The 12,231-nt window shown below is 39.6% G+C and overlaps 1 protein-coding gene and 1 pseudogene across 1 annotated transcript; both read left to right on the top strand.

Moving 5' to 3' along the window:
* Positions 1 to 1,431: 1,431 nt before the first annotated feature.
* On the top strand, positions 1,432 to 3,608 carry LOC139450892 (coagulation factor V-like; annotated as a pseudogene).
* Positions 3,609 to 5,394: 1,786 nt separating this feature from the next.
* Positions 5,395 to 8,908, top strand: LOC139449826 (myb/SANT-like DNA-binding domain-containing protein 4). The gene is made up of 4 exons (XM_071231375.1): positions 5,395 to 5,607; positions 6,275 to 6,342; positions 6,733 to 6,879; positions 7,455 to 8,908. The coding sequence occupies exons 1-4, from the start codon at positions 5,441 to 5,443 to the stop codon at positions 7,721 to 7,723; spliced, it is 651 nt and encodes a 216-aa protein (XP_071087476.1). The 5' UTR covers positions 5,395 to 5,440; the 3' UTR covers positions 7,724 to 8,908.
* Positions 8,909 to 12,231: the final 3,323 nt, after the last annotated feature.

Raw genomic sequence — 12,231 nt, 5'->3', positions numbered from 1 at the left:
TATGGGAGTTATTGCAGTGACCATAAGTCAGTGTTAAACGATGGGAGTTATTGCAGTGAACATAAGTACTATAGGCTGAAGATCTTGGAGCTATGGTTGTCCTAAACATAAAAAATGTGCCTGTGTGTAGCCACCATTTCTAAGCCATGAGATTGTGTTTTATAGCTGTTTTGGCAAAAGCTGAAATACAGAAAAATGATACTGTCCCGATTGACTGTTGTTTCTTACTATGCATGCTGATGGGTGTTCCCATCATTCTGTCCCTCTTTCCTTGTCTACAACAGTCATGCATAGTTCTTCCCTCGTACGGGGTCGGTCGGGTAGCCTAGTGGTTAAAGCGTTGGCTCGTCACGCCGAAGACCCGGGTTCGATCCCGACATGGGTACAATGTGTGAAGCCCATTTCTGGTGTCCCCCCGCCGTGATATTGCTGGAATATTGCTAAAAGCGGCGTAAAATCATACTCACTCACTCTTCCCTCGTACCCCTGTGTGGATCCCTTTCAGAAATGGCCTTCACATCAACCAGTGCTTGTTGTAAGAGGCAACTCTGTGGATCGGGTAATTTGTTTACTTGGTTGATTGCGTGACATCATACCCCCACGTGGATCCCTGCTCACAATATCAATCATTTGTTTGTCTGGTCCAGACACAATTATTTACAGGTCTTTGCTTATAGCTGGAATATTGCTGAATGTTGCCTTAAAAACCAAACAGCATCCCTCATACCACATCACCTTGGCAACCCTCATTAGCACCTGTCTATATCATGCCTACCGATTTCCAACGACATCACCGTGGCAACCTTTACCACCGCCACTTCAGTCTTCTCAATGATGTCACACCATTGTCTGCCACCTGTGGTATTGTATCTTTGTCAATGTTTGCATTCTCTGTGTCACTCAGAAGACAATCAATAATTGCAATGTTGATAAAGGTTTGGAGTATATCGATTGATTGAATGATTGATAAAGATGACCTGCATAACGTCCTAATCAGGAAGTGGCACATAACATTGTTATACACCAATGCCTATTGATGCCCCATCTGTCCATCCAAGTGGCACACAACACTGTTATACAGCAGATGCCTACTGATGTCCCATCTGTCCAAGTGGCACATAACACTGTTATACAGTAGATGCCTACTGATGCCCCATTTGTCCAAGTGGCACATAACACTTATACAGTGCATGCCTACTGATGCCTCATCTGTCCAAGTGGCACATAACACTGTTATTCAGAAGATGCCTACTGATGACCCATCTGTCCAAGTGGCACATACCCCGGTAACACTGTTATACTGCATCTCCCTACTGATGTCCCATTTGTCCAAGTGGCACATAACACTGTTATACAGTAGATGTCTACTGATGTCCCATCTGTCCAAGTGGCACATAACACCGTTATACAGGAGAAGCCTACTGATTCCCCCTTCTGTCCAAGTGGCACATAACACTGTTATACAGTATATGTCTACTGATGTCCCATCTGTCCAAGTGGCACATAACACTGTTATTCAGTAGATGCCTACTGATGCCCCATCTGTCCAAGTGGCACACAACACTGTTATACAGGAGAAGCCTACTGATGTTCCATCGGTCCAAGTGGCAAATAACACTGTTATACAGTAGATGCCTACTGATGTCCCATCTGTCCAAGTGGCACATGCCCCGGTAACACCGTTATACAGTAGATGCCTACTGATGTCCCATTTGTCCAAGTGGCACATAACACTGTTATACAGTAGATGCCTACTGATGCCCCATCTGTCCAAGTGGCACATAACACTGTTATACAGTAGATGCCTACTGATGCCTCATCTGTCCAAGTGGCACATAACACTGTTATTCAGTAGATGCCTACTGATGACCCATCTGTCCAAGTGGCACATACCCCGGTAACACTGTTATACAGTAGTGCCTACTGATGTCCCATTTGTCCAACTGGCACATACCCTGGTAACACTGTTATACAGTAGATGCCTACTGATGCCCCAGCTGTCCAAGTGGCACATAACATTGTTATACAGTAGATGCCTACTGATGCCCCATCTGTCCAAGTGGCACATAACACTGTTATATAGTGTATGTCTACTGATTTGCCATCTGTCCAAGGGGCACATAACACTGTTATACAGTAGATGCCTACTGATGCCCCATCTGTCCAAGTGGCCCATAACACTGTTACACAGTAGATGCCTACTGATGTCCCATCTGTCCAAGTGGCACATACCCCGTTAACACTGTTAAACAGTAGATGCCTACTGATGTCCCATCTGTCCAAGTGGCACATAACACTGTTATACAGTAGATGCCTACTGATGTCCCATCTGTCCAAGTGGCACACAACACTGTTAGTAGATGCCTACTGATGTCCCATCTGTCCAAGTGGCACACAACACTGTTAGTAGATGCCTACTGATGTCCCATCTGGGTAAGTCAAAAGAAACCTACATGGAAATATGAAAGCATAATTGACATGTAGTTTAATGTTCATGACTAAAATAGCATTTTTTTCACAATTGAATAAATTCATTTGTTAACAATGTTTGAAATAATCAGACCATTTGTTCAGGGTGATATCCAAGAATCTGAATTAGTCATTTAATGGTTTGAACATGGTAAACACCGTCCACACCGGAGCATTGCTGCACATTGTGTGACTGGAGGCTTACAGTTCCACAGTAGTGATGGTATTCACCATTTCATGCTCTGTGTACTATGGATATCAAATGGGGCGGTTTGGTAGCACAGTGGTTGAGGTGTTTGCTTGTCATGCTGTAGATGGAGGTTCAGTTCCCTATTTGGGCTCAGTCTCGCTGTGATATCGCTGGAATATTGCCTGAAAGCGGCATTTACCTCAACTCACTCCTGTTCTGTAAGAAGGGGACTGAAATATTGAGATGTATTAACATCAGGATTTTTCTGTGGTAGTAGTCCAAGTTCCCCTATTGTGTTTATCTGTACTGTAAGGGGCAAGTTTGGTCGGTCTGGGTTAGTGCTGGTATATCTGTACTATGAGGGGCAAATGTGGTCAGTCTGGGTTAGGGCTGGTATCATAACGGGATCTGCTTAGCAAAATGAGTTTTAGAACTATATTGAAGCCATAATGTGGAACCGATCCCAGGTAACAAAGTTTGTATACTTGCAATGTTATTAACATTAAGTCTGTGAAATAAGTAGAAACAATTAAGTGCCTATGAACCAGTTATTTATGTTATTTCACATGATAAGTTATGGTGCTTTACAGATAACAAGATAATCTATAGTTTCTGTAAAATGTCATTGCTGGACCAATGACGTATTGATACGATTGTGTTAGTGCTGATATATCATGTAGTAGATTTAGAACAGAACACTTGTTTGGACTATGGTGTCATTGGATAATTCTCTGTACAATAATCTAACACATTGGAGACAGGTTTGTTCCCCAGAGGTGAGGACATGTATTGACATGATACCAGCTCTAAAATATGCAATGTTGAAGGGCTCAATTTTGTTTGAGAATAAGTCCAGATTTCTTATTTATGAAGTTGATATCTGTATGTTCTGTGAAGTAAGTTCCCATTGCAATGTAGTTGAAAACAATCAACTTCTGTATGATTAATAAAATGCAAATTAAGAATGTAAAACTAGGTCTTCAGTTTTCTTTGATATCAGTTTTCTGTTCATTTTGTCCTGGTATGGGGATACCTGCTGGATTATGAAAATCTAATGCAAATGACGCCCAAACCCTCTGCATGTGGATATATAGCACTCAAACATGCAAAGAGACATTCCGAACGTTGATGAGCATCACCGATACCATCTTCAGGAGGCAAGTGTGTCCACTAGCCTATGTCAAAGCTAGCATCTTGCGGAGGCAAACGTTCACGAGCCTATGTCAAAGCCTAGTTTCTACCCACCCTTGCCACACCAAGGCCAACTTTTCTTGGCTCGACCCTGGCGCCTGGCGCACTAGTTGTTCTTGTAATGACAACGTGATATCCAATCAGGTCGCTGTTCCTATCTCATATTGTTTCACAATGATGGTGACTACCATAGGCGACGACTTAGTCTATCAGATAACGAAAACATTTGCGATTTCATCCCTGACACAACAACAGAGGCAGTCGTTGGGTTTAAGAGATGAAAAAAGACATGTTCATGTCAACAAAGACAGGCAGGGATCATTCACTTTCGTATGAGTGAGTGAGTGAGTATGGTTTTACGCCGCTTTTAGCAATATTCCAGCAATATCACGGCTGGGGACACCAGAAATGGGCTTCACACATTGTACCCATGTCAGGAATGGAACCCGGGTCTTCAGCGTGGCGTGCCAACGCTCTAACCACTAGGCTACCCGACCGCCCCCACTTTCATATGAAGGTGTGCCATATGTGGATGTTGATATTGTGAAATGTTCTTTCTCCGATTGGACTATCGATAGGTGTAATAGTCCAATCATATTTAGCACAGGAAAGTGGGCTTGGTGTGGCAAGGGTGGAAACAAAACTTTGACAAAAAGGCTAGCGGACGCTCTTGCCTCGGGAAGATTGACCGACACAGACACAGGCATTTCTACATTAAGTTTTCAGAATAGACTGAACTTGCACATGCACATTCGAGTACCCTATCTGTATTACATCATAGCCAAAAAAATCCTGTTTTTGCTGAGGACCACACTATAATTGTTTATGAATAGTTGTGAGGGAAACCCTGATCTTCCAGGAAACGCAACTACACATGCGCAAGGCGGGAAAACGTCACTTCTTTCCTGTGTGTCCACATAACAAGGAACATATTTCTGTTTGATACGCATCTGTACACGTGATTGCTGTTCCACAATATATAAGTAACACTAGATCATCACCTCAACTAGACAAGCAGTGAACAGTTCCACAGCAGAGAACGGGGGTATAAGAAGTCAGAAGTCTCTTGTAAGAAATTAATATGAAATTAGTAAGAAATTAGTAAGAAATCTTGTAAGAAATTAGTAAGAAATCTTGTAAGAAATTAGTTGAGAAACCTTCTGGTGGGATGATGACGTCCTCTCAAAAACGAACTCCTGTCTGTTCAAATTGTGGGAAACTTCAGAACTTTGTACAAAGAGACTTTTGAAAAAATTTCAACGGCGTGGCACAATGCTTCTGACACCTGGGCCCGGGATCATGAAAGTGGTCTTAGCTCAAATTTTGCTAAGCACGAATTTTGTCGTAAGTTTTTAAGATTTTGCTTAGCTAAGATTCGCTCTAAGACTGGATCTTGAAACGGTCTCAGCAAAATCTTAGCTAAGTCTAAGTTTAAGACCGTCGCCATAGGGACGCGCGCACGTTAAACCGTACTACGGTAATCATTGGAACTCTTCAGTGAATGGAGATGCGAAATTCGTGTTGTTTGTAAACACAGCTGTCGCGTGTCGCGTGTCGCGTGTGACATGTCGTCTGCGTTAGCTGTCAACCATGGATGACAAGAAACGAAAGGTAAACTGGTCTAGAGAAGAAGAGGTGCTGTTGGTGGAGGAGGTATCGAAAAGGGAGGGAATTCTGTTTGGTAAGCTGGACGGATGTCAGCGTACCGGACAGCGAAAGACGAGGCTTTGGGAAGAGATTTCAAGGATACTAAACTCGTGAGTTAAACACTGACTTACTGCAAATTTACAGATCGAAAGTTATCTTGGCATGCAAAATTTGTATCCACGTCCTACCCTTGTAAAGATATATACTGTTCCTATGGTCTTCGAAACGACATTTGCGGTCATCTGTTATGCAATGCTACGTCGTTTGACAGCTGATTTACAGCTGATGTATACGGGTGTACAGCAGTGGACTACCTTATGTCCTTGCTTTTTCTCCCTCTCGCAAAAACCAGGAGGCAATATCATTATACTTGTTACAGACTATATTTACAGATGAGGCAAGGCCATCATAATTTGAAAAAATAATGCAAACACATGTTGCAATCAAATTTCATGTTTATTTTTGTGTTATTGACATCAACCAATGGCCAGCAACATTCACCCTCCTATTCTTAAATTAATACTTATCATAATTAGAGATGATGGTTTGACAGGTAAATTGACTACCGGGGGATACTTGGTTCTTCTGAATGCTGTTGAATACATCTTTCCTACAAGTTAATAACCTTGAGCATGTTAAGATCACAATTACATTTATAAAGTAATAATCAATGAAAAGTTTTATGAATTGAAATGTTATATTTATCTTGAAGAAATACTTCAGTATCCTCCATTGTTATGATTATTTTTCATTTTCCATATTGGATTATTCTTACAGAAGAGGCACTTCCGGAAATCGGTCAATTGGAGAAGTGAAAAAGAAATATCAGAATATTAAGCAGAAAGGTAATTAAATATTAAATTTTACACAAAACTACATCCCATATACTATCTATCTATTTGTCAGTCCAACCTACTGACCATCCAACCAGAGCATACAGATTATAAAAAAATTCATTTGTGACAAAATAATCAGTATCTGACTTTTTTTTAAACAATTATATTAGGATTTATGGCTGTAATACTTTACCAATAACCATTAATATTGGATAATGTTATCTTCATTGATTTTGATACGGAAACAACTGTTAGGAAATTTTATGATTTCATCAGCTTTTTAGAATAAATTATTCTATATACAAGTCAACAAATTATCCTTAAGACATTTGGAAGACAGTTTATTCCTAGAATATGAAACTGTTTATTTTGTTGGAAATATTTTTTCAATATTATTAGCAAAGGCAAAGAGGAGTGCTGCAGTGCGACCCCAAACAGGTGGTGGTCCTTGTCCAGCCTCACCAACCCTGCCAGAGCAGTTGGTGCTGGACAATATGGAGGGAAGACCAAGTCTATGTGGTATTGAAGGGGGCATAGATACTGAAGGTAAAATTGAACTTACATGTTCATAAGATGTCACATTGTCACAATAAACCATGTCACATAGTTATGCTAGAGGTATTATATGTGTGATCAACACAATGGGATAGTTTAACTTTTTAATAAGAATCTCATTACCCTTTATTACCAATTTCATATTTTTCTTATCTAATTCAAAGATACTTCAACTTAATCTTCTCATTGTGAATTTTATATTATATTCACACACACACACACACACACACACACACACACACACACACACACACACACACACACACACACACACACACACACACACACACACACACAGAGAGAGGTGTCAGTGCAGGGTCCAAATACATGTATATATGTATATCTTAATGAATTATAGAAATATCCTACATGGGAAATATTTCAATCTGTTTGTATGGAGCCTGTATGTTAACTCAAATTCATTGGAATATTTCACTGAACTAATTACATGTTACATCATGTGTCAGTTACATAGGTGTGTGTATATATGCAGCATTTTCAATGTTTTGGTTACGGAATCACAACAGAATTATGTGTAATAACAGTTTTGTATTTACATATTTCAGGATCAGTGGACACAGGCGAGGTTGCTTTATCAGCAGCAGTACCATTGGACATTAACATGGCCAGCCTGGGGGTAGAGGACTTCTTGTCAAACAGCAACATCCCCGAACCACAAACTAATTTAACTACAGAGGAGGACATTTTTAGGCAGGAGCTCCAGAGAATACAGGAAAGCGGGATACTCATAAAAGAGCAGACAAAATTGGCTCAGCTGAAACAAAAATTAACAATCCTGCAAATTAGACAAATTGACCCATTTTTCATTGAATAATGTGCCCTTAATGTCATGCCATCTTTCATAATTAGTGCCCACCTATTAAATTGTTTCATACAATTTATGGATAACAACTCTTCATGTGTTCTCTGGCCATCTTGATCTTACAGTATCATTCTCCTGTTGTTGTTGTTTAAACTACTCTTGTTAATCTCTGTGACATATTCATTTGTTCATACTGTTAATCCTCCATCAACAATAAGTATTCTGCACCATGGTCATTATTCAGCCTTGATTGACAACGGTATAAGGATCTATTCAGAAATGTCACCTTTTCAGTAAATGAAGAAGTTGTTATCCTTAAATTGTCTCTACTGTGCCCACCTGGTAGACTGATTTAGGTTGTGGTTTTTTTTTTTAACTGAAGTAACTCTGGGCAATGTGGTCTCTTATGCCAAAACCATCATTTCTCCGAAACTGCTGCTGCTGATCTGGACCCAAACTGTCAACTCATCTACATGATTAATTACTATATCCTGTTTCAAAATTCCTATATTATGTAAAATTGCACAGGAAAGAACATATTTGCATGCTCTGGTTGGATTGGTTCTCAGTCCAAAAGATAGACAAGGAAATCGTCTCTTTAAAATACCAAAAGTTTGTTCAATCAGAACACGTGTTCTGCACAGAGAATAATTATATCTGGTTCTGTGTCTGATATTGCCAGTGTTGTGGTAGGGAGTCATCAGGTATCGTCTACAGGGGTACCCAGAGTCACCCAGCAGGAATCCATCATGAACACCTGAAATATATATTATGTGCAATTTGTTTTCATATGTTTTTAAACTTTAGTTCAGAAAGGACAACTATGATAAGAGCCCAATTTTACCTACAATTTCAAAATATGAAATGAATTTGACAAGAAACTTGGTAATGTAGTCATCATATATGTTCATATTCATAGTAATTAGTCTTTGTCTTTTGGGATGTTTCGGACTTGAGTCAACACTGAATGTAGATACTTATATTCATAGAAATCTTTTCAGTATGGTTGACATTGCAGGGAAACCTTTACTGATTTTCTAAGGATATGGATAAAGAATTCATCTTGGGTCACAGAATATCTTGTAAAGTTGGATATATGTATGTACATGTGGGTAATATCATTGACCATGTGTATTTATGTTTGCAAAATATCTATTGGAGACATACTTACATTCTAATTTGCAGGGATATTGTTTACTGTATGTTAAGGATTTGTTAAATTTCAATATTCCCAGATTGATCATAAATCATGATATGTGCCATAGAGACATAACATTATTTTAGATCAACATCAACATCATATCCTGGTTTATGAAATTTATGTAAAATATATTAGTGAAGCAAAATCTGAGGATTTGGAGTGAAAGAAGCTCACATAAAATACAACTGTTATTTAATACATCAAGGGAGTGAATGGTGTTCGCGTAAAGGGTAAGCATGTACAGTCGGGCCTCGTTTATACGGACACTTGCGTCATTTCACAATTCGTCCGTATAAACGAATTTCCGTATAACTGAAACCAGCTTCTTAAGTACTGGAAGAGTTACTTCCCTTCAATCAGCACCCACAACTCACACAAATTGCCTACAGAAGTAAGTGTGTTTGTTTTCTGACACCGTTTTTTCTTTTATCCTCCACTACTTACGGTTATCACATGTGGGACAAGTAACGCTTCTCCCGTGTCAATGAAATACCGATGAAATGTCAACCGCCGATGCTAGCCAAAACTAAATATTAAGAAGTAACTGAGAAAATAACAAGTACCAAAAACCAAAAAATAATAATTCAAGCTATAAAACAAAACAAAATTTTAATTCAAGCTATAAAAACCTCATTCACAAAAAAAACTTTATGTGAATGTGTGTCTAGACAGCGTCGACGTTGATGGGTTGTTATCGGCGTGGAATGTATATTTATGTGATTGACGACTGGCGCGTTTAAAAAAAACATGTCTTACGAGTAAGTCGGGCTACGTTACCTTGATCTGGTGTCAATGCTTTAGATGACAACACATTTCTGTTGTGACTCTTACATATCCATAACTAAAAACGTCTCTTTGTCAGATTCGAAGGTGTTTCTTTTGATAAAGGAGCTTTTCGTCTCTGCCCACCAGTGAATGTAAAATGTAAAATTTTCAATAGCAGACCTCCTGATGTTATAGTCGCATTATAACATAGAGCATTTATCCAGCCATACTACACTTGAACAAGGATCAACACGGTCATACATGCAGGTCGTGAGAGCCGTTTCTTTGAGCCCCTGGCTTTTCATTGCGATGGTTAATGTTGCGATTTGCGACTTGAACCAGGATAAACTTGATTCACCGAGCTGTCGGCAGGACACGTGTCTACAGGCGCAGGGGTGAACGTTACACCAGGCCATGTGTTCTGGAAGGGGATCGTTTTCAGGATAAGGCGTTATGATCTGGGGTGATATAACAGTTGCAACAAAGGACGCCAATGATTGTGATTGAGGGGAACTTGAATGCTGTGAGGCACCGAGACGAGATTTTGCAAATGGCGGCTTTACCGTTTTTGCAACAGAACGACCCTGGAGTGACGTTTAAGCACGATAACGCCACGCCATGATGTTGCTCGAGTTGTACCGCAGTATCTTAGTGAGTGAGTGAGTGAGTGAGTGTGGTTTTACGCCGCTGTTGGCAATATTCCAGGTACACAAGAAATAGGCTTCTAACATTATGCCCATGACGGGAATCAAACTCGGGTCTCAGGGCTGACGAGCAAACGTTTTAACCACTAGGATACCCGACCGCCCCCTCAGTATCTTAATAGGAGATAGGTATCCAGTCACAACTGCTGTGGATATTTGCGAATATTTGAGAGTTTCAGATCACATAGATCGATTGTTCAGCACAGGGTATTGTCATAAATAATCATAAATAAACACTGGAACTAAAACTGTGTATATATTTTGGCCACATGTATGTATATGGCACGTTCCCTTGGTGTACCGTTAAACACATGACTGGGATACTTATGATTATTTGTCAGTCGATCGTTGATACATGTACTTGCTGTGAGAAGTACGGTCCTTCCCACACATTTGGCATGTCGTGCACATTCAGCCTTTTGACTTTTGACCACATGGCTATCATGTGCCCCCTGTAAGGCGCTGTCTGTTCATTCTAGCCACGGAATCAACGGCATATTCCGATCGACAATGATGTTTTACAATGATATCATCAGTCATCAGTGTGCAAGCGGCTGTTACAACAATCTTGAAAATCCCCCACCCCTAACCCCTCCCCCCAACGTAGTGACATTTATATTTTTGGTATATGTCTTTGGGAATGCAATTCTAGAATTGGGAAAAGGTTTACGACTGACTAACTTTTTTCGAGATGAATTTAGGTGTGTTCAATCAGATTGGTTCGAGATTGCAGACAACTCTCTTCCCCCTTGCATTCGCCTAAACTAATTACATGAAAGTTAAAATGAAATAGAAATTCAAAGGGGAAAAATGAAAAAATAATTTAGCCTAGCACAGTGAGGAGCTGAGTCAGGTGGCAGAGACGTCCGAGACTGAAGGCTATGGCTGTGAGTATGTATGGCTGTGCGTTGGCCATCGATACATCGAGGATTTCATACGCAAGGCATGTTAATTTAGTATAGAATGGTTTTAGATACCTGATTTTAATCTTATTTTGACTAATCAGAATCAAGCATTCTTCTGTGTCATGGTAGAATGATATATCGAATGAATTTGTTAATATGATATCGACCTTATTATGATCACGATAATTACAGGTGATTTTAATATGAATATTGATTATCTTGGAAATATGAAGGCAGCTGTCTTAAATTTTGAGGACACGCATGGTCTAAGGCAGATAATTTCAGAGCCAACAAGAATCACGTCTCATTTCAGCACATTAACTGATTTTATTTTCACCATCCTATTTGCAGCGACCTCTGTCCAGTATTTGCACATGTTAGTGCAAGAATGACTTGCAGTGATTGTCCATGCAAGTCAAATAGACAACAGAATTCATAGTCCATGTGGAAGTAAAAAAATGGTAGCATCTTCTTAAGAATTACCATAGATATAAGACCATGGCTTCCTTTCCGCCAATGATTGTTTATGATACTGTTTATGATACAGATGTTGAAATCTTTTTAATGAGTATTATTGTGAACAGGCACATGTTGACAAACCAGATAGTCCCTCTGTTTTAACAGACTACAATCTACAATACACACTAAGCGACATAGTTTTCTCTCAGGTAGAGGTGTGTGATGTCTTGTTATCTGTCGATGTTACTAAAACAACTGGACCTGATCGTATTGGAAACAGATTAATCAAAATGACCACCAAGAGCTAATCCCCATATGTTACTGAACTATTTAATTTATCTATTCGAAATGCTGTATTTCCTGACATGTGGAAAGAAGCAAACGTGACACGTATTCACAAAACATGAGTGATTTTAATAATTGTACCAACTACAGACTAGTTGCTTCAACGTCATGCTTGGCCCAAGACATGACAGTCATCAGATC

This window comes from Haliotis cracherodii, unplaced genomic scaffold (assembly GCF_022045235.1).
Source record: "Haliotis cracherodii isolate W230 unplaced genomic scaffold, xgHalCrac1.p SCAF_8, whole genome shotgun sequence".
Lineage (NCBI taxonomy): Eukaryota > Metazoa > Mollusca > Gastropoda > Lepetellida > Haliotidae > Haliotis > Haliotis cracherodii.
Note: the sequence above shows the minus strand (reverse complement) of the source record. Positions and strands in the feature narration are given on the sequence as shown.